The 25,686-nt window shown below is 50.2% G+C and overlaps 1 protein-coding gene across 16 annotated transcripts in view; it reads right to left on the bottom strand.

The window, feature by feature from the left end:
- The window catches only part of HDAC4 (histone deacetylase 4), a 286,681-nt gene that overhangs the window by 114,461 nt on the left and 146,534 nt on the right, over positions 1-25,686 (bottom strand). For all 16 annotated transcript variants that reach the window (XM_057503363.1, XM_057503365.1, XM_036901195.2 and 13 more), the window contains one exon: positions 736-980. In XM_057503363.1, the coding sequence (XP_057359346.1) occupies positions 736-980 (245 nt within the window). The remainder of the gene's footprint in view (positions 1-735; positions 981-25,686) is intronic.

Raw genomic sequence — 25,686 nt, 5'->3', positions numbered from 1 at the left:
AGAAATAGATGACTCACATGGCCTGGGTGTTTTTGCTCTAAGGTGGCCACCAGACCTCGTCAAATTACCCATGTAATTTTAACATACCCTACATTAATTCTACTGGACAGTGTCGTTCCACGTGGCTCTAAATTTAGAGTGAGGGCCCGTCAGAGTCACAGACACACCGCGGGCCCAGCGACTGTATGGTGCAATGTCCCTACGCGTCACCAACACGTTTCTTCCCAGTGTATACAATTGTAAAATCTGGGATCATATTAAATATGGGTAGAGAGTAAATACAAAAGATAAACTAATTTCTTATTCCATTTAGGTGAAAAGAAAATATCACTATCTTTTTCCAATTATAACAGACCTATGGAAAGAAACAAGATCTGACAAGTCCCAAGAGAAAATAAACATGGTTTGGAAATGGCCATGCGGACACGACCGCTGTTACATTCTGGTGTTTCTTCTTGCCGATGATTTTCCTATTCAGGGACACATCTGACACTTTTGGATGAAAGTACATGGAAGGCACTCTCCCCCTTGCACGTGCACGTCCACATCGGGGCTCTTAGACGCTGCTCCCCACTCTAGGCTGTACCCTCCGTGAGTCACCTAGCCGGGGCCCCAGGGCCAGGCACACCGGCGCCCAGTGCCTCGGCACGGTGAGCTCTGCGGTGGGCTCCGCAGCGGGACGCCTGGCTGGGCAGCGCGGTGTGCAGGCCGTGGGCAGGCAGCGCCCAGACTCACCCTGACGTGCTCGTGCAGCTGGGCCTCGTGCTGCCGGGAGAGCTGCTCGTGCTGCCTCTGGAACTCGGCGATGAGGATCTGCCGCTGCAGCTGCTGCTTCTGCTTCAGCGCCAGGAGCTCCTGCTGCAGCTGCTGCTCGCGGACGGTGGGCTCCGCCACGGGCAGCGGGAACTGGTGGTCCAGGCGCAGCTCCATGGGCACCGCCGGGGGCGCGACCGGCAAAGGCAGGGCCGAGGCCACGTCCGCTGCGGGAGAGAGCACAGCGCAGAGCCCGGTCACTCCACGGTCCCCGCAGGCCCCCCGCCCCTGCCGCCCTCCCTCCCGTTGGGGGACCCACATGCCGCGGGACCTTCCCCGTTGCCGATGTCTCTGCCCCTCTCTTGCCCAACAGGCCTGGAATGCAGGATGCAGCCACCCTGATGGACCCAGTCCTTCAGCACCGAAGGAGTGGGAGGTCAGACCAAGACGCACTCACGCACTCGCCTCCCTCCACCCCACCTCCGCGCGGGGAGGCCCTGCTCCCTCAGGACCCTGCTGCAGGCATCATTTCTGAAGGTCAACGAAGAGAAAAAGGAAGGAAATGGCTCTGAAGAGCTAAACACCAGTGAACGAAAGCTAACTGGCCTCAGCTTTTCCACTCCTTTTTCACGAAGCCAGTGAAGACTCGTGTGCATGAACCCCAGAACAGTGTGTGCCATGAAGTGGTCCAGACAGACGCTCAAGACGGAAAGCCGTTTCCATGGTGAAGTGAGCACCCTCTCAGAAAACATGTTTATGGACTGCAGCCAATAAAACGTTCTCCCGGCTCACGGTGCAGCACATCCATCAGGGTTATGTGCTTCTGTACCTCACAAAGAAATAGGTTTTCCCCATCGTACTAATGTACTGCCAAAAAGGAGCTTCAAGTGATTGTGATTAGAAACAGAAGCTAAATCAATCTTAATGCTTACAAATCAATACCAAATTAAAGTGAGAAAAAGAATGCAGAAGGAAAGTTTTAAATCATGGATATCACAGAGCAGCCCGGTGCGGGCACTCTTTTGATAGCAGGCCTATGTCTGAGAAGTACAGAGGTGTGTGTGGCACGCGCTGTGAGTGTGGCCCTGCAAACTCACTACCGTGGTGCCCCTCAAACACACAGGTGAGCCCCTGGGCTCCACTCATGGCTCCCTGAGGCACTGCGGTGCCAGCCCGGCCAGCCCATGCACCTCTGCACATCCTTTCCAGAAAGCTCTCCTACAACCTGCTCCAGGCTCAGTTTTCATCAGCTGACCTACCTCAGACCTGGAGGGCAGAGGGCAGGAGACCAAAGCCTTCAGGGGCTCGAGGCTGAGACAGGAGCCCAAACTGAACAGACCAGGGCCACCAAGGACCGGGTCCTCACCATTGGGCCACCTCTGCCTGGACCCTTGCAGGTCAGGCCATGCTGTGCACTGACCCTGCCCCAGTGCCTCCCTGAGAGTGCCCACCCACATGCCCTGGGACCGACCCCCTGGCCGCAGGGCCTCTGAGTCCAGACGTGGCCCAGCTCCTTGGGAAGTGTGTGCTCCACAGCTCCCTGGCCCCAGGATCCTGGACAAACATCCCGTGGGTCAGAGCATTTCTGTGGTCGCCACCCAGGTAGCAGGTCCCATGCTGGCGGTAATTCTCATGAGGCAAGGCCAGCGCACGCTGCTGACAGGGAGGCCTGGCTTCTGGCCCCCAGGCCAGCTCCATCCAGGACACTCTAAGCACTGGTGTCCTCGACTACACCGGGGCCATCATTCCTGCAGGGTCCAGCTCACGCAGGCCACATCCAGGATGCTGCCCAGGCACAGCGGTGCCCGGGACACGAGGCACTCTGGTTCCTTCACTGAAATCGCTGCCTTTCCCGCCCTGGGACCTGCAGCCAAGCCCTGGCTCCTGGTTGGCCTGAGCGCCACCCCAGGTCCCATGCTGAGTTGACAGATGCCTAGAGCCTGTGGCAGCTTCCACACCGGAGGGCCCAGCCCCAGGCCTCAGGGAGGGGGGGCCGGCAAATCCCAGCATTCGATCTTTATGGTGCATAGGCACAGGATCAATACCCATGGATTGTTCCTCTTCCGCCTCTTTCCCCAAGTCAGTGATGCGCAACTGCCAACGTTTTAAATGCACGTATGTATTTTTGTCCAAATGGGTACCAGGCCTGACGTATTAACAGGATTTCACATGTTATTTACATGAGAAAAGTCCACACACATAATAAACTGTCTTCAAGAACAGAAGTAGGCTCTACCATGCCACCACACACAAGCTGGTAAAGGCTGGATTTATTAATTTCCTTTCTTTTCTGTTTCTGATCATTTTCATCACAAAATACAGCAAAACAGAAAAACTGAATAAATAGTACCAGTTTTATAACACCTCCATATTTTCCCCATAGTTTTAGACTTTCTTTTAAGGAATAAAATATGGAGGCCAGGGAGGAAAGCTCAGTGAAAGAACTTAAAATGTGCCTCGGATGCTTAAAGGAAACTGGTTCAGGTGTTCCTTCCTCAGCAGGGGGCTACAGCCCTGCCTTCCCAGGTGTGGCAGTGCGGGGCGCTCTGAACACCGTGCTGCGGTGACTGTCAGCTTCACCCACGCCCTCTCTGAGCCCACTGACCGGGTTCGAAAGCTGTTCTCGTTACCTGGTAAGGTCACTTCAGAGTTCAGGCGAGTCACTAACGCACCTCCTCAGGTTAGCCAACCTTGCTTTCACAGATAAACCTGACTCTGTTTTTCCGGGCTGCTGATGGATTATTGAGAACGTCTGAGTCCAAGCTCATCAGCAAGACCGGCCGACTGATGGCTTCCCCACACTCTCCTCTGGTCAGGCAGGGGCGAGCGAGCAGAGGTGCGGGGTGCAGTGGCTGACAGGCCAGGTCAGAGGTGTCTCCTGCAACGTGGTCCCAGGGGGCTTACTTACTGCAGGAAAGGGATCCAAGTACTGCCTTGGTTTACCATTTTGAAGTATCACATAGAACTTCATTCTTATGCTAACAAAGTCAAAAGCAGAGCAGAGAGAATGTAAAGCCATGTGTAACCTACATCAGACACATGGTGACCATGAGAACTGCACCGCGGTAGGGCCAGGCATGGGCACTCACGGGCACGTGCGCTCAGGACCCCCAGGGCCTCCTGAGGATCACTGCCTCCCCCGCCTGGCACACCCGGCGGGATGCCAGGTGCTGGGAGGTGGCCCGCCATCCCCAGCCCACCCGTGCACCAGCTGCAGAGACCAGCACCACGGCCCCATTCATCCAGTGCGTCAACTGGGACTTGTACTATTTCTGTATCAAAAACGACTTGAAATGCCATGAGTTCCCAACAGAAACTGCTAGCACTTTTGACCCAAAGCACCCTGGAGAAAACAATAAAACCTTCTCTACTTAAAGAATGTGGCACCCAAACAACAGAGCCTGTATTCTCATGAATATTTTATGGTGGAGTAGAAAATTGCTTTTATAGGTTGTGCCTTGAGAAACATATTAATACAATCAGACCCATGACGTTAGTAACAGCACAAAGACTACATTCAGAGTTTCAAAAAGAAATGGCCTGTGCTGAGAATTACAAGTTCTCAATCAGAAATAGAAAAAAATCTGTTAAGTCTCTTTTTTTAAAAAAAAATAAATGATCATAAAAAGGATGCTGTAATTTTCCATGACATGGGTGAAGTCCTCTTTTCATGACACCCTTTCATGTCATCATACAGACATGAAATAAAGAGAAACGCTATTCTTTAGAAAACAGCCAAAGTTTAAGGTCTGTTCACGTAAAGAATGACTCACTCAAATCTTGGGGAAAATAATAGGTATTTCAACTGTGTAACCATGATTTCCTCTTACACTGACATTTCTGCCTATACATGAGGGCGGGGGAGACGAAGGCCATGGCGGGGTTAGGGGCAGGCACTGCTCATCTTCAAATGCCCTCATCTTCCCTTGAGAAACGTGTCACACGTGAAGAGCACACGTGCTGGGAAAGAAGAGGGGCACAGCAGTAACCATGGGCACCCCTGCCACCCCAGGAGGAGGCAGCTCAGCTCCCTGCCCCCCATTGCATGCCCACCCCCCAGCAAGGCGCTGACTGCTAGGCACCCCCTTGCTTCTCCTTGTGGTCATACCAGCCGTGGACGTGTCCCTAAGCATGTGTTCTTCATCAGACAGCAGGGAGCACAAAGGCAGCAGACCAAGAAGGTGGTAAAGGTTCCTAGGAACATAAAGTCTCAGGCCCAGTCTGTCCCCAGACCCCAGTATAGTTGGCAAGAAAAGAGCTCCTTCTGGGGCAAGGTCATGAGTGACCCCAGGAAATGGAAGGCTGGCCTGCTGTGGTGTCCCGTAGGACCTCCTGGACCAGAACTGCCCCGCACCCCACTTCTGTGCCTACTGCGGCCAACAACGGTCCTCAGATACGAGCCAGGCAGAAGGCGCCAGAAGGCGCTTCCGCGGGTGAGGAAGGCCAGAGGCAGGGAGGGGAGCAGGCAGGGGTGACGTGGTCCAGGCACGTCAGTGCCGAGGACGAGTCCGGGACAGGCTCCCGTCTGCAGGGCGAGAGGCCTGCAGCCCTGCACACAACGGCCAGGAGGCTGCAGAGCCCCGCGCAGCCAGGCCCCTGGGGTCCCGCACAGCCGCATCCTGGGTCAGCCTGCTTGTCCTCCCAGGGACTCCCTCCGTCTGCATCCCGCTCGGCTTCTCTCCTGGCTCTTCTCTCATCTGACAGGCACTCAGGCTCCAAACGCGCCCTGGGAGGCCGGGCTCGGGGCACTGTCTGTGGGAGCCTGGACTCACGCTCCCCTCACTGCATGGCTATGGCGGCCACGGAGGGAAGTCCGGCTTCAAAACCACCTCCCGGGGCTGTGATGGCCCATCCCCAATACTGTCCCTGAAATTGTCAGGCCCTGATTCCAGATCCTTTGGCTTTTCTCTCTGGATGTTAATAAGATCTTCTCCTTGTCCCCATGATTGGGACATGTCCAAACTGGAGGCTTGGCGAGGCCTTTCTCCCTCCCACGCGGCGCTTGGGCCCCGGGGCAGCCCGCCCTCCGGCTGTGACCGCGGCCCTCAACGATCTCAGCAGCGATTTCCCTTGTTTTCTCCCACATTAGGTTCTGATGGGGGTGGCCAATCTCCTGGAATGATTCACTAATTCTCATTTCCTCTCTTTTCCTTTCCGTTATCTTATGCTCACTTCACGTGAGACTTCCTTAAATGTATACTCTAACCTTTTCATCACGTATTGCATAATTTTTGCTATCGTTTTTAATGGACAAACCATACAGGCACATTGAGGAAACAACGGCCCCTGAACGTTCTCTCTTACACCGTCCTGTCGACATTTCACGGACAGTATCTTCTCTGAGGACAGTTGGGATGACTTACTGGGTTTCTTTTCTCTACACTGTTTCCTCCGAGCTGTTAGATTTGCTTCTGTCATTCCTGCTAAACCCATCAGCAGGTGCCAGGCAGCTACGGGAGGTGTCCCTGAGCAAGTGTGGAGCCATGAGCCACAGATGGAAGCCGTAAGCAGAGTGGGATTCTCAGTGCGAGCCTCCCCGGGGGGTGCGTGGCGCTGGCATTATCAGATGCCCAGGCTCAGTACCTGCAGGGCTCTCCTCTCGGGCTGGCTTCACTCCCCAGGAGGCGCCCTCCCATCTCGGCCTGGAGCACAGTGGCTGAGCCTACAGGGCACTGAGTCTCTGTGCCCAGTGCCCATGGCAAATACGGTAACTTGTGGCCCGCTCTTATTGCTGTGTCCCCACACCAGGGCCTCTGGACTATGTTATCAGGGAGAAAGCTTCCAGCCGGCCACCCCATGGGGGCTCAGGCGCCCAGCGCAGCTGGCCAGAGGCTGGGAGCCCACCTGTGTCTGCTCCGGGCCTCCTCCGATTCGGCCTCCCCTTCACTCCTGGTCCAGAGGGAGACAGAGCTCTGGGGCCATTATGGGCTTCTTGGGGGCAGCTTGGGACCCGCCTTATTTGGTTGGCCAATCACTTGGGCCAAATGCACCTCTTTCCCACCTCCAGACATCACTGATGTTGGATCTTCTGTTTTCCCATCCTTGTGAGCTTATGACCTTCTCTGGAATATATGTTTTCATTTTTTAAGGAAAATTTCAAAACTACACAAAGGCAGAGAAAATAGATTAGCCGATGCCCAGGGACCCATCCCTGGGAGCCAAGAGCTGCCACCTCTCGGCCAACGTCATTTCCCCATGTTCCCACCTGCCCCCTTTCTGTCTGCGCTGCAGAAACCCACCATCACCTCTTTATCCACAAACACTTTGGAAAATATCTCTAAATGCAACTCTTTCAAAAAACCCAATCAAATACCATCAACATACCCAAATTAATAATTCCTTACAGTACCCGATAGGCAGAAAGTGTTCCCCCCTTTCAGAGTCTCACACATTTTTTAAATGTTACTCAAATCAAGACCCTAAAAAGGTCCACACACTGCAACTGGCTAATACATCCCTAAATTCTTTTTATCAGAGGTTGATAATAATACAGTTTTCTTCTCCCTCCTACCTGCACCCCCTCCTATTTATGGGCCAAAGACCCTGGGCACAGGTCCCGTGGAGCTGCCACAGTCGACGTTTGGCTGACCACACCTGGGTGCAGGTGAGCCTGGCTCCCAGCCCCCGTCCGCCCTGTAAACCAGAGTGGGGTCTGGAAGCTCAGTTGGATTTGGCTTTGATCCCAGCAAGACCATCTCCCCAGGAGCAGCCCCTGCCTCCTCAGGGAGGCCCGGCCCCCCAGCGCCTGTCTGCGTTGTTAGCAGGGACACAAGCTCACCACCTAGAGGCTTTCATCAGAGCTGCGTGGAGTGCTTTTCTCATCCCGCCCCTTCATTTGCTGCCCAGACTGTTTCTATAAAGAAGGACCTGAACTAACTACCTTATTACCCTGCTGGATGTTAGGGTAACAAGGTTTCAGAAGGCAGGCAGGGCAAGGGCTTGATTCTCTTCATTTTGTCAACCTCTGAAAGTAATGAGTTGAACCCCAACATATTCCCAGGTGAGCAATGTGGAGGGCCTCTGTCCCTTCACGGTCGTAAGGGACCAAGTCCGCTGTGGTTCTGTTCTAATGCCCTGAACTGCGGGAGCCCTTCAGGTGTCCCCCACCCAGTTGTTGCAAAACCCGTTGGCAATCTCTGGAGAAGTTCCGTTCTGCTGTGACAAGATGTGTCAGGCTCTTCTTGCACATTTTCTGACCCCCACATGGAATCAGACATTTCTCCAAGGAGAACTGGGTGTATGGGAAGCAGCACTTGGAGACCCCAGAGTGGGTGTTAGGGTGAGCATCACCCGCTGCTGATGTACATATTGTTGATGGAGTCTTGTGAATTTCAGGCATGGGCAAAATCAGATACATGTGTTCAATTGCCATCTTGGCATGGAACTTCACAATGCATGACTTATTAAAAATATCATTCAAAAAGACTGAACACTCATAATCAAGTTCCATTCAAAATACTGATTTATATGCAATATCATGTTCCCCAAAGGTGTTCTTAACTAAATTGTAGTTATTCTATTTAACGCTGTGCATACATGTAAAGGGGAGACTAGGTACAGAAGCCAGAAGCACTTTTGAATGTAAAGATTTAAAAATATTCTGTAAAGAAAGTATATAACATTAAGTGGCCTCACCTTAACTTCATACGTAAATAAGTATATATACCATTTTTCTTAGCCTTATTTAGATGTATATACACAATGCCGAAGAAAGAAACTTATGTTTACAATTCACTGTAACTTAAATTATGCTTACAAAATAAAAATGAAAATATTATATGGCATAAGAAGAGGCATTGTTGCATTGTTTGTTCTTTTCAACTGAGATGAAAATGTAAAGAAATAAACAAATACAACGCATGGAGAGGTGTGTAGATGCTCTAGATGCCCCCATGGGAAGGCGCCCCACCCGTTTGGGCAGAGAGAGAGCCACTCATGTGGGGACACTGAGTGCCGCCCTCTGAGCTGCGCTCTGTGTAGTTTCCTGTGGTTCTAGAAATTAAGAAGGAGCAGCACACATTCAAGGCCCTGGTTTGACCCCTGCTCTGCCTTCCAGACAAGAAGGGAGTTGATTACTCTTCAAAATCCATGAGATGAGAAATATGCTAGAGCGGCCACACTACAAGTGCAAATGGCAAGCCCAAGCCTGAATCTGGGCGCCCCAACCCCATGCAGCCAAGGAGGGCGGCACCCTGCTTGCTTGGCAGCAGTGGGTTGCAGAGAGAACACAGGCCGGACCCAGCTCCGCTGCAGCATGCTCAGGGGATCAGGCACCCCGAGGCGTTGCGTGAACCCCCACGAGCGCACTTCCCACACCAGTGGACCTGCTGGACGGTGGTTCCTGCCTTGATTTCAGTCAGGACCAAGGCAGGCCTCCCCTGCAGTTACTGGTTGGTGCAAGAGCCCTACAGTCCAATGCTCTCTGAAACAAACCCTCTACTTTCTCTGAAAAACTTCAGGACTGGGCCAGCCAGGGGATCAGATCAGCCCTACAGGGCTCTGCTCAAGACTGACTACCACCCCAGACACATGGCCAGGGGGTCAGCACCACCCTGTCAGCACCAGGAAGATAGTTTTAAAAGCCCAGGCCAGCCAAGCCTGCCTGCTGAGCACAGAGGTGCAAATAGAAAGACACTACTTCTAGTGCTAAAAACAAGAGCTCTGACCAGCCCCAGGGGTCTGCTTCACTCCACCGTCTCCTTACTCACTTGAGTCAGTGTTCACCTCCACCCAACTCGGTCTCCCCAAATGACAGCTCTTCGAGATGCTTCTTGTTGGCACAAAGCCTAGGATCCATGGGTACCCATCGATACACTCAGAAGGCCTGGATTCCCTGCCCCAGCAACTCCCCTGGAAAGGCGATCCCATGAGTTCCCGTGGCCTCGCTCCCTCCTGCCGGAGCCCTGCCACCTATGAGCTGTCCGCTGGCCAGAGAGCACATTCCTGCAGGGCAGGAGGGGCAGCCATGGGGCTGTACGGCGCTCTGCAACATGCCCTCTCCTCGTCCACACGCTGGAGAGTAGACACGGCCGACACTGGTGAGCATGACATGGACTATGGACAATGGTCCTGCAGTCTCCTACTCCAGGCAACAGGGCAGCCTTTCCAAGGAAAGCTAAGGAGAGAAAGCTATGCTGGCCACCATGGTGTCGGCACCCAAGACATGCAGTGGAGGCTCCATCTCACCAGATATCCACAGTGGCTGGAGGCCAATGCACACATGCTGGGGCAGGGGTGACAGTGCACACTCTGGGGCCAATGTGAGTTCAGATCTAGCCAGGGGGTCTGGGAGAAGGCACCCTGGCCTCCAACCTCAGCTTTCCTCCATCATTCAGGGGCTCAGCAAGATGCCTGTCATAGGGCAGTGCGGGTCCACGTGGGAAGTGCTGGCATGTGGTAGCACTGGGTGTGTGACCTGGTGTCCATCCTGGGACCAGGGTGCACCTTTTGGCATCCAGAAGGGGCAGTACCCTTCCTATTTGTCACTGGCAGAGGCAAGCCCATGCTGCCCCAGGGTTCTTGAAGTCTGTTCCCTGAATACAGGCCCAGAAAGTACTTTTTATGCTGAGGATGCTGATCACAGCAGGTGGAACCTGGTGGTCGGCAGGCCAGGGTGACCCCGAGCAGGGCACCAGCTAAGTGAACAAGCCCAGCAGAGGCTGAACTGCCACGGCCAGATGGATCTGCTGAAAAGCAGCCCCGTTCTCATCCACTGGCTCTGCAGACCAGGCAGCAAGCACTCCCTGGTGGACCCAGCCCTGCAAGCAGCTCAGCCTTCCAGAGGCTTCCAGCAGCAGAGCCTTCCCTTCACGTAGGGTCTGCAAGGGGAGGTCTGGCCTGCCGCTGGGGCTGAGGGAACAAGTGAGCACAGAGCCTGGAGCCCTGCCCCCCACAGCCCTCAGGGCCCCAGCACCCCATGGGGCACTGGCCTGGGGAGCGCCCTCCGTCAGAGAGAGTGTGGTGCCTGCCCAGCAGGAGTGGACCTACTTTTTGGATGCTGGGCGCCTGGGGACAGTTCTGCTCTGGTGTAAGAAGGAACACCCTCAATAATCACGCTCTTTCTGGCAAAATCAGCGGTAGGGTAAAGGATAAAAACTGTGTTGATCATGCTCAGGTTTTGGAAATTCCTACTTTCTATGTCACCCAAAGTGCAGGACTCTGATTGGAAACACAGTAACACACTTTCAGGATCCCAACAATGGAAGAGCCAGCAGTGACTCCTTCTCCCTCCCCCAGGTCACAGACCATACAGATCACTGGCTTCCAGCTGAAAACCCGCTGACTAGACGGACTTGGGATTTTATAAATAGTTTGGGGTTACCATCCCAGGTCCCCCTTCTTTACAAGGCAACAGAGGCACAGCTGCAGGGAGGGGAGACATGCAGCCCCGTCAACACCTCCGTCCCCTGGCCACATGGGGCCACGCGGCACCTTCGCGCCCCCTCCTTTGAGGTTCAGGAGTGCGAACCAACCCCAGAGGCAGTGGCCCACGGAGGCAAGAGGCCAGTGGCCTGTCGCGTGCCCACCCACTCAGTGCCCTTGCTGGGTCACAGCAGCCGGTGGAGGGGCCCCGGGTGTGACAGACAGGAAGCCAAAGAACCAGAGCCGGTGTCAGGAATGGGACCCGAAGCGCTCTAGCTGGATGAGGCAGCCTGTAATGAGCGTCCACTTACTTTCTGACGCAGTCACCCCCTGGCTTTCCTGCGGGGAACTGGGTGCTGGTCCTATAGCAGCTGCTCAGGAGCTCAGGGCAGGACACCCCCCAACCCTTCCCTTGTGAAAGAATAAACAAGTTCTTTGTAGTCCAGGAGGATGAGGGCAGACTTGAGGCCATCTGAACATTTCTGCAGAAATCAGAAGTCATCACTGCTGGAGGCTGATGTTCCCAGCCCGCCCCCCACCCCCCGCTACCCCCCCCACCCGGCCTCCAGGACTCCCTACTGTGACTGCCCATCTTCTGGGCCCATCTCCCTGTCACCGGCCAGGATCCCCCTGCCTGGCTCTCCCACCACCCGGCCACGGTGGGTCACAGCCTGCATCTCGTCCCAGACACTATGATCCAGGGTGTGTGCACCCCTGTAAACCTCCACTTAGGCCAGCACTCTGCAGAGGACAGTGGAGAGGAGGCCGAGGGTTTTCCAGAACTGGCAGAACACATGAATCTGAAGACTCTGAAAGCACAACCAAGCAGGAAAAAATAAAGCAAACCAAGATGATTTCGAAGAGGAACTGCAGACCCCAAAGGGAGCTCAGCAGGTCTAGTCTGTGAGTGATGACACCCTGTGAGGCGCAGCTGTGGCTGGAGCAGCGCCTCGGCTCCCGGGCCAGGAGGACATGCCTGCCAGGCTGGAATTATTTGTGTGGGAAACAGCCCTTCAGGAGTAAGCACAGAGTATTACAGATACATGCCAGACTGAAAACTAGAACAGCTTAAAAACATGAGGACATGCCTTCAGTCAAGGGGAAAGCCCACAGAAGGTCTGAGGTGCAGGAGGAGAGGAGCAGCAGAGAAGCTGGAAAATCCGGAGATAAACCCAAACACTGCCTGAACTGCACGCCAGACCAATGCCGGCACCTGACCTGGGGAACTGAACCAAGCAACGGAAGCGCCGCTAAGCAGCAGTACGGAGACAGGGTCAGTGGTCTCAGGACATACCTAGGGGGTGCAGGAGGGGCAGAAAACACTCTGGCCAGAGGTTTTAAGTTCACATAGTAATATTCTGCACTTAACTTCTAGAAACAAAGTATATAACTTCCAAAGCACTGGGGGCCCGAAATCAATCAATAAGAATTTTAAGGAGAGAAGAATAACTGCTGACCAGCCCACACACAGCCGGGCACATGCCCACCCAGGTCCCACTGCACCTATGAAGTCCTGTCAAAATTAATCACACTTGAATCTGGTGAAACCTCTAGCTCTAACCACCAATTTACAGAGAAGAAAGGCAACAAAGGTCCATTTTAAACGACAAATCAGGGTAGGAATAAAGCAAAATTTAGAACATAGGAAAAACTGTAGAACAAACACCCAGTATCTTCCAAGATAAACTGGAAGCCCCCCATGAAAAACAGGGGAAAACCTACAGATTAACCAGACTCTGTAGGATGGACATACCAATCTCCATGTAGGAATGTTAATTAGACTCCGAGCCAAACACTACACTAAAACACATATATATTTTAACCACAATCAGGGACATACAGTCAGTGACTACCTGATAAAATTGCTAATCTTGTCTAAATACGGAAGCGACGCCGGTACAGAGGTATGAAATGAAAAGCGCCCTACCCTTCAGAGCCTGGCCCTGGGACAGCTAGAACTGAGAGGACCCTGTGCAGGACTGGGCTGCACCTGGCTGCCAGGGTGGGGTGGGCGCGAAGGCGGGTAAGGCCCAGTAGGTAGCCGGCCACTGCCCAGGCTGCGTGCACATGAGGGCTCTTTGCTACCCTCTCCACCTGAGTGTCTACAACTTCCTGTGACACAAAGTAAACTTAAAAAAAATATTTTTGATTTCTAAATATGAGTCAAAGAAATCACCACCATTTAAAAATAGAGTGTAAAGATAGTGAAAAAGTAAGAGCATGGGTCTTCTCTTATTGTACTTAGAAGAAAATAGATAGCTTATATTTGACAATAATAAGGACACAAATTAATAAGCTAGTATTAAGAAGTTAGGAAAAACAACACTAGAACAAAGGAAAACAGATGGAAGGAAATAATAAATATAAAATGAAGTGGAAAATATTCATTACATACATTAATATATATACCAACACAATAAAAAATTGGTTCTTCAAAAAGGACAATAGGCAAACTTTCTTAAGAGTGATTATTTAGAAAATGAGAGGAAGTTTCAAATTAAAATCGTTATAAATTAAGAGGTCACCAAACTTCAGACATGGCAGATTAAAAATATAAGAAAACACAATAAACAACTTTTAGCCAAACAACTTTTAAAACCTACATAAAAAAGACACATTTTTGAAAAACATACCTCCCCCAAGTTAACAAAAAATTCAAAGTACAGTAACCCTATCATACTAAACTAAATTGAACCAATATTTTAAATCTTCCCATAAAGATCATATTAAGATCACTACCAACTTTTCAACTGACCATTCAATCTTAAATAAAACTTCAAAGAGAACAGAAAAATAAAGAGCATTCCTGAGCTCTTCTATGAGGTTAGTATGAGAACTTGTTACAAAAACAAAGACAGTAGAAAATAGAAAAATTAGTCTTAGTCATGCATGTAGCTACAAAAATCCCAACTTACTAGCAAGCTTAATGGAGCAGTCTATAAAAAAGATAATAGACCAAAATAAGTGGCATTCTAAATGAGAAATGCAACATCTATATAAAATATCTATAAATGTAATTCACTTTAATGGTGATCATTTTACTAATGAAAATAAGCATATTATAAAATCCTATAAACACTCATTATAAAAGCTCATAGCAAACTAGGAATGATAGAGAATCTATTTAACCTCAAAAAGGGTACCTGTTTAAGAAAAAGAGCAAATATTATTTTTAATGGTGAACCTTGAACAAGATTCCAGTTGATACTACCCCAGAGGATGCAGTCATGATACCAGCACGAAGGGAGGAAATGCAACCAGCAGGATTCAGACTTGATGACTGTAAATGCGAACTCACACACACACACACACACACACACACACACACACACACACACACACACACAGAAGTTGACAGAACTAAGGAGGACTTTCAATTTAACCAGGTGCTGAATGAGACCAACTCAAAACCCAAATGCATTTCAATATAATGCAACAGTAGAAAACCACTATTTAAGAAAATACAAAGCACCAAAAATCAAATTTAATAAGAGATAGGAGAGACCTTTATGGATAAAAATCATACAAGATTGTTGACAGGTACTTTAAATGGCTGATGTAAATGGAGAGAGACACCATATTCAAGGACAAGGAGACCTAATACCATAAAGAAATCAATTCCCTCTAAACTGATTGATCCCAGAGTAGTGCATGAACTTGACACAGTGACATCAAACTACACAAAAGAATAAACGCAAATGCCACCAAGACGCCTCTGAGGAAGGTGGGGATGGTCCTCTGCAGACACATGGGAGAGATGGAGCATCTAACAATTATGTCTGTGGAAAGAATGCAAATTCATCCTTATTCATTCCATAGGCCAAAATTAATTGCACATGGATTAAGACACAAATGTGTAAAGCAAGACCTAAAAACTTTGACAGGACACTATTGGAAAGAAAAACTCAAGATGCAAAATGTGCTTACTGCCAAAAACAAATGGGCAATCTGACTCCATTTACATTGAGTTTCTGTTTACTAGACACTATTTAAAGTGAACGACTGAGTCCTGGAGATGTCCAACACTATATATAATTGAAGTATAAAGACCCGTATCTATAACACTTAAGTAGCTCCTATAAATCAGTATGAAAAAAAAGAGGAAAATAGCAAAAGACATGAATAGGTTTTTCACAGAAGGCTCTTAATGGCAGAGAACAGGGCAAAAGTGATGGACCACATTAGTGACCAAGGGAGACAAGCAGACCACCGTGCAGTCCTGGCTTACACTGCCTGCTCTGAGGTCACCCAGCTCCGGAAGGCGGCGGGACAGTCAGCAGGCAAGGAGCAGGTAGCACTGGGGTGCGTGGGCCTTCTGGAAATCATCGGCTTTCTCTTGCGAAGCCAGAGCCCGGCTCTGTGACCCCACAACTGCACACCTAGGTTATCCATATTGAAAAGCCCCTGCTAGGGTGCACAGGGAGAACAGTGTAGGACAAGCCCAGGTCAGCACGATGCCTATGGGATGTTTAGGGTGCAACTGAATTTAGAAGTGGACAGGGATGGGTTATAGTCATGTGGAATAACGTGACTAAACCTTAGAAACAATACTGAATAGAAACAAACAAAAAAAGCAGGTTTCAGATGACTGTCAGTACGATACCACTTTGCAGAAGCTGAGCACGGTAAGACTAAACAGTATGCTGTTGGAGGATGCAGACATATCTATCAAAACCAGTTTTTAATGGTAAACAAGTCAAGGACAAACACAAACTTGAGAACCGTGTTGATGTGAGTGGTGGACTACAAAACCCCACGTGCATCACCAGGCCGGGGAGGAAGAGGGAAAGGGGCTCCCCTGGGGGGGCCTCTCTCTCCATTTCTCTCTGGGTCTGATTCACTGGGGGTTTTAAGGTCCTCTGATAATAAAGGACAAATGGCAGTTTGAAACTCTACCTTCCTGACTTCTTAGGGAAAGAGTGTGTGCTCGTGTAAAAGAGTGAAAAGTCACAGTGGCCAACACGAGCCTCGCATCCCGAAGGAGGCTGGGATGAGGCAGCCAGAACCTCCTGGGAAACTGACCCCTGCCCAGGGCACCAGGAAAAGTCAGCACCCTTTACCAGCCTGGCCAGAAAGACTGCTCACGGCACAGCCCCGTCACAGAGCCTTTCAACCACACTCCACCAATGCCGAGAGTCGTTTATATTTAAACATACAGTCAAAAACAGGGGCAGACGTTGGTTCTTTAAGGATTACTTGAAAGGTGAAATGAAAAAATCTTAAATGCTACATAACTGGGAATTAGAAGCCATCCAGCTTTAATCACCCCCAAAAAACCCTGCTTACGAAAAACTCATTTAAATTCCACTTTAAGTTGACCTATTCAAAATTAATTTTATATGAAAATTTTTGACAGAAGGAAATAAATATATTGCTTCTTTCATCTTATTTTTTTTTAATGGAATAAACACAGAACTGGTGCCTCACAACATAAACTCACTGAGCAGTATAAAATCCAGCTTCCAGAAAGCTGGAAATAATTAAGGAACGCTCTGTCCTCCCCGAGGGCCTGGCCTTGCTGCTCTTCCCAGAATGCGAACGTCCCATTTCTAAGAGCGACAGTCCCCAGGATGGTCCGGGGCCCCCCCAATCACCCTGATGGGGTGTCACATGAGGAAGAAATCAAAGCACTGAGATTTATCTTCACATAAACATAATTTCCAAGATGTCTGCATTTGAAAATGCCATCTTCAAGTGATGCTGCTCAACTTGAATGATGTGGCCACCAGCCAGCTACAGGAGACCCCCATTTTGGGGGTTTTGTCCAAAGGAAGGGCCGTGGTCACTAACCCCCAATACTCAGGAGCGAAGGCTGCAGAACCAGCTTTCAATCCCAGGTGGGGACTTTTCCCACTTTATGTTTATCGGGCTGTCAGGTGTTCTAAAGGCAGTTTACATGTTCCCCGGAATCCAGCCTCTTCAAGGGCCTTCAAGGAGGTGGACAGCTGCTCAGCCTTTTCTTCAAAACAGAAGCAAGCAGCCCCCCAAGAAAACAAGCAAGCAAAAGGGGCAGCCTCGGGCATCACCGCCGGGCCTTGCGGAGTAGTCACGTGCTCTGCGGGCACGAGTTCAGGCTTGAGTTTGGAGATGAAAAGCAGTCGTGCTCCTCAGCCTGATAGGTTCTCAAAACCACTTCACTGTGTATAGGGTCATTTTTAATAAAATCTCCTCTACAAATAAAAAATGCTCTTAAAGACTCCTGTAAGTTCCAAAGGGGATCAGTGAAGATGTGGGGAGAATAGTTATCTACTTCATGAAGGTATTAGTTTCGAAGCCAATGACAAGTGTTTGTAAAATGAAATGGAATCCATTGAGTCTCTGACTCAAATTGTGAAAAAGCAAGCGGAGAAGGTCTTTACACCCAACTGCCCCTGCTGAGCCAGCGGGGATGCTGACTCCGACGTCTAAAGTGCTTCTTGTGAAGAACAGTGCAGACTGGTGGTGCTCAGTCCACCCCTCTGAAAACTCCACTCTGGGGGCAGCAAAAAAGTGACATAAATCTTTCCAAAAACAGATCATGAAAGGAGACGACAGCCATGGAACCGGGAGGTGGCCTGGCCAACCGGGGTCACACGTGACACTGGCCTGGAGCCAGGACGGCCGGGGGCCTCGGAGAATCTGACCTCCGAATCCCTCTAGCCCCCACACGCCAGGATTACCCCTCTCCACCCCCAAGGGAAGCTCCAGGCCGAGGGCAGGGCAGGGCGGCTGATTCGCCGCAGCGGGCACGGGGAAGCCGGGTCTGGACTGCCAGGCAGGGGTTCAGAGGGTACAAGCGGCAGAGCCAGGGCGACGGACAAGAGGCCGTGACAACCGGGACCCGCAGGGAGCGGCCAGGGGAGGTGACGGGTCCATCAGGACACCCTGCTAGCTCCTGAGATACTGGCCAAGCGTTTAGGAGAGCCTCCAGTGTCAAAACTGGAGAAGCGAGTCAGAACAGATGCTGCCGCACAGCCTTCTGGAGCTCACGCCTGCTGCCCCTCGGGACTCCGCCCTGAAATGCAGGGGTGGGGGGAGGCGGGGCGTCCATGTCTCTGTGATCCCCCCAGAACCGGGAACGGTGTGGGGAACACGGAGGCGGCCGCAATGCTGGAGGGAGGACAGTGGTGAGAGGAGGCGGGCGTGGCCCCATTCACTGGCCCCTCAGCGCGGCACCACCCGGGGCACTGGGCCCAGCAGCTGAGCGACCCGAGGGCCCCTGGCACGGGCGCTGCCACCTCCTCGGTGGGAGATGAAAGCGGCCTCATAGGCCCGAGCTGACCGCAGCCGCCTGGCTGCCACACGGGGATGTGGGTGGCCACGGCGCCAACCCTGCTGCTCCCTGCAGGCAGGCCGGCATTCTGCAGGCTCCTCTGCCTTCCATCCTGTCCACAGAGGCACACCAGGCTTGTGTTTCTTCAGCTCTGCAAGTGGCTGAGCCCTTCTCCTGGCTCCAGCAGCAAAACACTGGACGTACTTACCTAGCAAAGCAGCCTGGGCACAGTCCACATGCGCACAGTGGGACAGGGCATCATGCGGCACGACTGGCATGAGTGTGCCCCCAGTCTCCGCAGACACCCCGCAGTGAACACGTGGAACAAGCCTCACCCTCCACGGGGGAGGCGGCCTCAAGGTGAGTCACGCGACGAGAAGGACCGGTAGACAAGACTAAGCCCCTGGTAATGCCCACTTTACAGGTGTGGACACTGAGGCACAGAGAAGTCTGCCTGAGGTCAGCTGAGCTGGTCTGACAAAGCGCTAGCACAGTTCCAGTGGCAGCCACATGTGACAGGTGCCTACACACTTAGTGGCTTAAACCGACCACAGGCTTATTCGATGGTGCTGGAGGCCCAAAGTCCAGAAGGGCGTCAGGGAGCCAGACTGAAGGCACCTCCAGGCTGCAACCCTCCTGCTCTGAGGGAGAGTCTGTCCCTGGCCACCTCCGCCTTCTAGAGGCTTCCTGCATCCCGGGGACTGGCCCTTCCTTCTGCTCCGAAGCCAGCAACAGCCATCAGTTTGGCCTCTGCTTCTGCTCTCCTATCTTCTCTGACTTTGACCCTCCTGCCTCCCTCCTATAAGGACCCTTGTGACCCCACTGGACCCACCAGATAATCCAGCATATTCTCCCATCTCAAAATTCTTAAGCACATTTACAAACTTTCTTTTGCCACTTAAGGTCACATAGTCAGATTCTGCATTAAGACACGAGCATGCTGCGGGCTCCGTTATTCCACCAACCACACCCTGGCTTCCGAGTCGAGAGGAGGCTGGGGGACTAGAAGTTACGGGCCGGTAGGGAGGCACGTGAATGTCCAGATGAGAGGCGGCGGTGGTCTGGACCGCCCTCAGAAAGGTGGAGGGAGCGGGAGACTGTCAGGCTTCGTGCATATCCAATGACGCCCCTGAGACACTTTTGTTTTAATCTTTTCAAACGTACAACCCAGTGATTTTTTAGTAAACTTCCTAAGTCATGCAACCATCACCACACATCAGGTTTAGAGCGCTTTAGTCTCTCAAACGCGATTCCTCCTTCTGCACATATTTTAAGGGGAAGCAAATGCCATTTGCTAATTGGCTAAATAGGAGATATGACAGAAAGAGGACTCAAAGGTGACCAAAGGGCCTCAGGGGACGAAGGTGCCACTGAGTGGGAGGGAGGCCATGGGAGGAGCGGGTTTTCAGGGCAAAGCAAGAGTCCAGTTTCGGACATAAAGTCTGAGATGCCTATTACACACCCGGTGGGTGCTGGAAACACAGTTTGCTCCAGGACCTGGAATTCAGGGGGAAACAACCTGCCAGTGGGCTGAAGATGAGTGGCCAGGGCAGTGGGCGGGTACCAGGAGTGTGTGGTCCTGGGACAAGGTGCATGCAGAAGAACAGCACGGTCCACTGCGTCAGTACAGACAAGAGGCCCTGCAAGATGAGGGCAGGGACGTGGCATTTGGGAATCTGGCTATAAGGAGCCCTGGTACACACAGCAACAGGGGCTCTGTGTGGGCACCAGGGAAAGCTGGGCTATCTGCAAGATGCTGCAGACCCACCAGGAGGTGGGACCCACAGCCAAGCTGTACTAGCTCATCTCCCCTGAAATGAGTGGTGGGCAGCATCAAGGCCTGGTGCTGACCTCACTGAACCTGGGGCAGTGAGGACTCAAGGAAGTGGAGCTCGAGGGGCAGAGGGATGTATTTCCAGCCACCTGGACCCCATCCTTCCTCTCGGGGTCAACAGCACCAAGGGTGGCAGCCCTGGGAGACGCCCCCGCAGCAAAGGCCAGAACCCTCTCCAGAGCCCCACCTGCCCCCAGCAACCAACACAAACACAGGAACAGAAGCCCCAGACCAGCCCGGCACCAGCAGCATGAGCGTGCACTCGGTGGCTGGCCGGGCCAGGGCCCTCGCCTGTGGCTCTCGCGCAAGCGGCCACACTGCGGGCTTCATCAGAAACCACCAGGCAAACAAGCACAGAAACGGCTCCCTGAAAAGGATCTGGGGACGGGCACAAATGAACTCCCCCGGCCTTATGCATTCCTTTGACCCAGCTCATGAAGGAGGTGCTATATCCTATCATGCAAATTTTTTCTAAAATGTACTTTAACACATTAAACCCTAATTTGCCTAAAAAGTTGAATACATAAACTCTGAAGTACATACATATATACATATACGTATGCTCATATTTTATGTAGTTTATACATTTTAGTTAGCACCATATTATGCATTCTTTTCCTCCAGGAATCGCTGTGAGTGCTTTCCCCACCACTGAATATAAAAATACACATACATGTTTATATACATACATACACATGCATCTATATGTACTATTTATACTGAAAATTCCATTCAAAATAAAAACTGGAATGTTCTCATTCATCTTCCTAGAGGGGAAAACAAAGCAAAAACATTTCCAAACATTGGCTCAAAAACATTGAACATTGTATTTAATTAAGCTGCCCTTAGAACAAACAGTACCAGTGATGATGACGACGCTTCGATGACACTGCCCTTTGCTGACCACTTACACCTCCTCATCGTGGGCACCTGGCGGGAGGAGAGCAGCCCACACCTGCTATCCCCAGACCTCTAATGACCAGGACCTTCTGAAGAACCGACAGTTCACTTCTTCCGTTTTTAAATCTTATGCTGTACTGAACATTCAGGCACAAGCCCTCAGCGTTTTTCTTAAACCTGATGCCCTTCACGAAGCACGGGACCTGGCGCTCTCCATGGAGTGAGGCTCCTCCAGTGTGACACCTCCCCGTAAGCTCATTCCTCCTGGGGTGACCTGGTCCCGCCCTACGAGGCGGCCTACAGGTGCAGCCCTAGACCCTGGGGGGCCACTGTCCAGAACGGACAGCACAGCCCCCCAGGTAAGTGACGCTTTACCATCTGCACAACCACGAGGAAGGTTATACTCTGCCCTCCACCTGCCTTACCAGGCGTCTTTCTCAGCAGGTACAGAAGCTGCACTTGAAGAAAGATCTTTCCGGGCACCTCACACCCTCAACAACTTCTAAATGCCATATCCCTGGGGTCTTGGGCAGGCCAGAGCAAGCGGCAAGAGATAAATTTAAATGAGTTCAAATTCTCATTTCCCACGCCTGCCAGCATGTAATCCCCAAGAGCGGTCCACGCAAACGGAACCCCTTGGCCATCCTGAGGACTTGGGGGACAACCAACTAGACATTCCATGACCCAATCCTCAGTCACGGTCAGTAGGCCTCAGAGTGGGGGTACATGCTGAGCTCCACAGGGAGCCTGGCAGCAGAGCGTGGGCACAGCGCCGGGGGAGGAGGGCTGTGGGGAGCCCACAGCAGCCTCAGGAGGGGCCCCTAACCCCTTAGTGATGATCAGACTGACAGGCTGCTTAGACCCCACTTTGGGGACCCCAACTTAAAATTCCTTGCCTTTTAAAAGGAAACAGTAATAAAACAAACCAAGATGTGTATGTGGGGAAACAGGGCACATTCATTTTCTCCTCTTCCTTAGTGATAAACCAATACCATTTTAAGGTTAACAACTCAATAAATGGCAGTGGTAAGCATATTATTTAATGGGTCATAAACAGAATCACCAGAACTAAAACTATCGCTACAACTAACAAAATCAGAAAGTAAAAAAGAGAAAAGACGTAGGAGAGAGCGTTATCTGATCTCTCATGGGCTGTCAACAAATGCTACTTAAAGTCGCCACATCAAGACAGAGTCATTCAGCTAAATACATGGACTTATAAACGGTTCCACAAGACCTAAATGGGGTGCTGCCTTCCAGATGACCAGCAGAGCGACAGACACACACCAAATGAGAGGAAAGCATGAAAGCTCACGGACATGAAGCCACAGACAGAAAACAGAGCAGAAAATGGGATGAAAGCTCAGGACCAAATGTGTCTGTCCCGCCACCAAGTGTAAACGGAACATATTCTCACAAAAATGATCAGACTGGGTGAAAAACAAAACTGAACAATGTATCATCTACATAGAAAAGAGCAGAGCTGAGAGACACAAAACAAACAAAAAAGCCACCACGGACAAATGGTACCAGCAAGAAATGAGGTCAAAATGTCAGTGTCACAAAGATTAAATCCAAAGCAAACACTAAACAAGATACAGGCCCATTTCCTAAGGGTTAGGGACACAATTTACCATGGGGATATGATGTGGGAGAGATGTGCGTCTTCTAGGAAGAGCCAGAACACGGAAAATGCCAGAAAATGAGAAGGAATGGACAGAAACACAGTGTCAGATCTGAACCTGCCCTTGTACACATACGACATCAATGCCACAAAACATAAGTATGCAGAGGATGAGTGGGGTAAGCAATGCTCCAGCTAAGATGCACCTCAAACCCTGTGCCACAGAACAGTGTACACTTCCCCCTGAAGCCCCCAATGAACACTTAAAAAAATCAGCACACACGCACCCCTCGGAGCGCTGTGCTTCGCTCTGTGGTGCTTTGCAAATACTGCAAATTTCTTACAAACTGAGGGCTGTGGCAACCTTGCGTCAAGCACATCTGTCAATGCCATTTTTTCCAGGGCGTTTGTTCACGTAGTGTCTCTGTGTTGTGATTTGGTAATTCTCACAATTCTCCAAAGATTCTCATTATTGTTGTATCTATTACAGTGATCTGCGATCAGTGATTACAACTCTCTGTAAGCTCAGATTATATTATTATTATTATTTTTTGGCATCAAATATTTTTTCATTAAGGTTTGTACACTGCTTTTTAGACAGGATGCTACTGCATACTTACACTACAAAACAGTGTAAACCTAACTTTTATATGCACTGAAAGACCAAAAAGTCATTCGATTGGCTTTATTGCAATATTCACTTTATTGCAGTGGTCTGGAACCGAGCCCCTTTATCTCTGAGGTGTATCTGTAAAGAACACAGAAAATGTCCAATACATACACAAATACGCAAAGTACAGACCATAATCCCAGAGCACTGCTACAGAACGAGAAAAAAAAACTAGAAAAACAAAGTTCCAACGATAGGAAAACTGAATGCCTTCCTCTTAAATACTTCAAAATGAAAATGAAGAAATTTATAACACAAAGATAGTGAACACATTACATACTGAAAATTTCAGGAATTGCCTAAAGTTGAGCTCAAAGAGGAATGTAGTCTTACATGCTTCAGTGATTAAAAAAGGGAACTGAAACAAATTAAGCATTGGACTCAAAAAGTTCAAAAAAGAACTAGAAACTTAAACCATAGGTTGGGCAAGGAAAAAAGAGGAAGAAGACAATAGAGATTAAGGACATTAAAGGGATTACTGATTCAGGAGACAGAAAATCAGTCAAATTGATAAAAATTAGTGTGGACAAAGTTTGCCTGGCCAGAAACCAGTCTATAGCATTAACAAAACAAAACAAAAAAGCCCCTTCATTATGAAAATCCTCAACGGCACCCAGATCTAGAGAGGACACAGTGAACACCCAGCGTCTTGCCAGTGGGTTTCAGCCCAGGGCAGGTTCACTATGGATTCACTGAGACTGAAAAATGACAATGGAACTCTTGGGGTGAAAGGGTTTCATACCCATTATTCCCATGGTGGCAGGTCAGTCACTAGAATCCCATCCACTCGGAGCGAGTCTGCAGGCAGCAAGCCGGTCTCTGCCTCTGGGCCCCTCTGCCCCACAGCCTCTCAGTCTCTGTCCTCGGCGCTGCCCCCACCTCCAGCCTCTGCTCTCCTGCAGTGGTGCAGCCCAGGACCCTGGGTGGAGCTCTTTATATAGGGTCAGTAATAACCTACTGCCCACACGTGTGCAGTGAGCAAGCCCACCAGGGCCAGGGGAGGATCCTGGCCACAGGAACCTTCACACGCTCCACACCTGTGTATCTAGCTTCAACAATGATCAACATTTGCCATTGTTTCCTCTATTAACATCCTTTTTTTTTGTCATTTCATAGAATAAATATCTCAACTTTAATATGATAAAAGATGGAAAAGTGAGTCATATTTTTTAAACATACTTTTCTCACTAACATTATGAATTAGAAAAATAATCAGAGTCCCAGGAAGTTGCCGACAATATAGAGAAGCCCCAGGTGCCTCAATCAGGCACACCTCCAGGTGTTCCAGTGCATGGGGCAGGGGGGGTGGGGTACATGAAACCTCCAAACCAAAGACTAACTCTTCCCACGTATGTCACATTGTTAAGAATTGCTTCAAATGTATGACACACTCAAAAATCTCATTTTCAGCCAACCTTTCCATCAGTGGAGAGCCATCCTTATACCGCCCACACGACTGGCTTTGATTCATTCTGGCACATATTCTTTTCAAAAAGTCCTAATCAATGACAAGCTGAAACTACTGGTTATTATGGATTCTGAAGAAACAAAACTTTCCTTAACAGATCGCTTCAATGTTTCTTTTTTATGGAGCAATAAGCTGCCTCAGCCACAAAGAAAGCTTTACTCAAACATGTGTTCCAAATCTGATTCTACAGAAAATGAAGTCCCTGAAATACAAATGTGGCTCTACACTGGTTGCCATTCAGGGGCTCCAACAGCCCTTCCTATACAAGGTATCAGAGGTAATTCTAGTTCAGAAGCACACGTGACATCTCAGTTCAGTATTCCTGGCCTTCGTGACAGCCATGATGTTATTTTAATGGAATCCTGCATGCATAAGTCCCTGTGTGCTGGCTGAAGCAGCTAGGATTCTATCTGGAGCAAGGAAAACCATCTGTACGCCTGAGCTTTGAGACTTAACGATGAAGCAAGTGTTAGATTTTCCCCCCACTCCCTATTTCAGAACTATCCTTAAAGTTCCTTAGAAAATCCTTTTAATGTTTCTAAATTGTACTGCATCCCCCAAGAAGAAAACCTGTCTTTTGGAAATATTTGCAAGCTCAAATTGAGCAAGAGCTGTAAATAAAGACCTGGCCTGCAGTTGGGAACTTGGCTTTCGAGAAGTGCACAGGCGTACTTCCGGGAAACTGTAAATAGAACCAGGCCTTCCCCCACACAAAAAACGGTGAAATGTACTTTAAATTCTCATATATAAATGCAGCTAACTCAGGAGAAACACAATCTCCAGAAATAGGTGAGGCAGCGATCCACCTGAGACTCCGCCCTCC

The sequence above is a fragment of the Manis pentadactyla genome, chromosome 6 (genome assembly GCF_030020395.1).
Source record: "Manis pentadactyla isolate mManPen7 chromosome 6, mManPen7.hap1, whole genome shotgun sequence".
Classification (NCBI taxonomy): domain Eukaryota; kingdom Metazoa; phylum Chordata; class Mammalia; order Pholidota; family Manidae; genus Manis; species Manis pentadactyla.
Note: the sequence above shows the minus strand (reverse complement) of the source record. Positions and strands in the feature narration are given on the sequence as shown.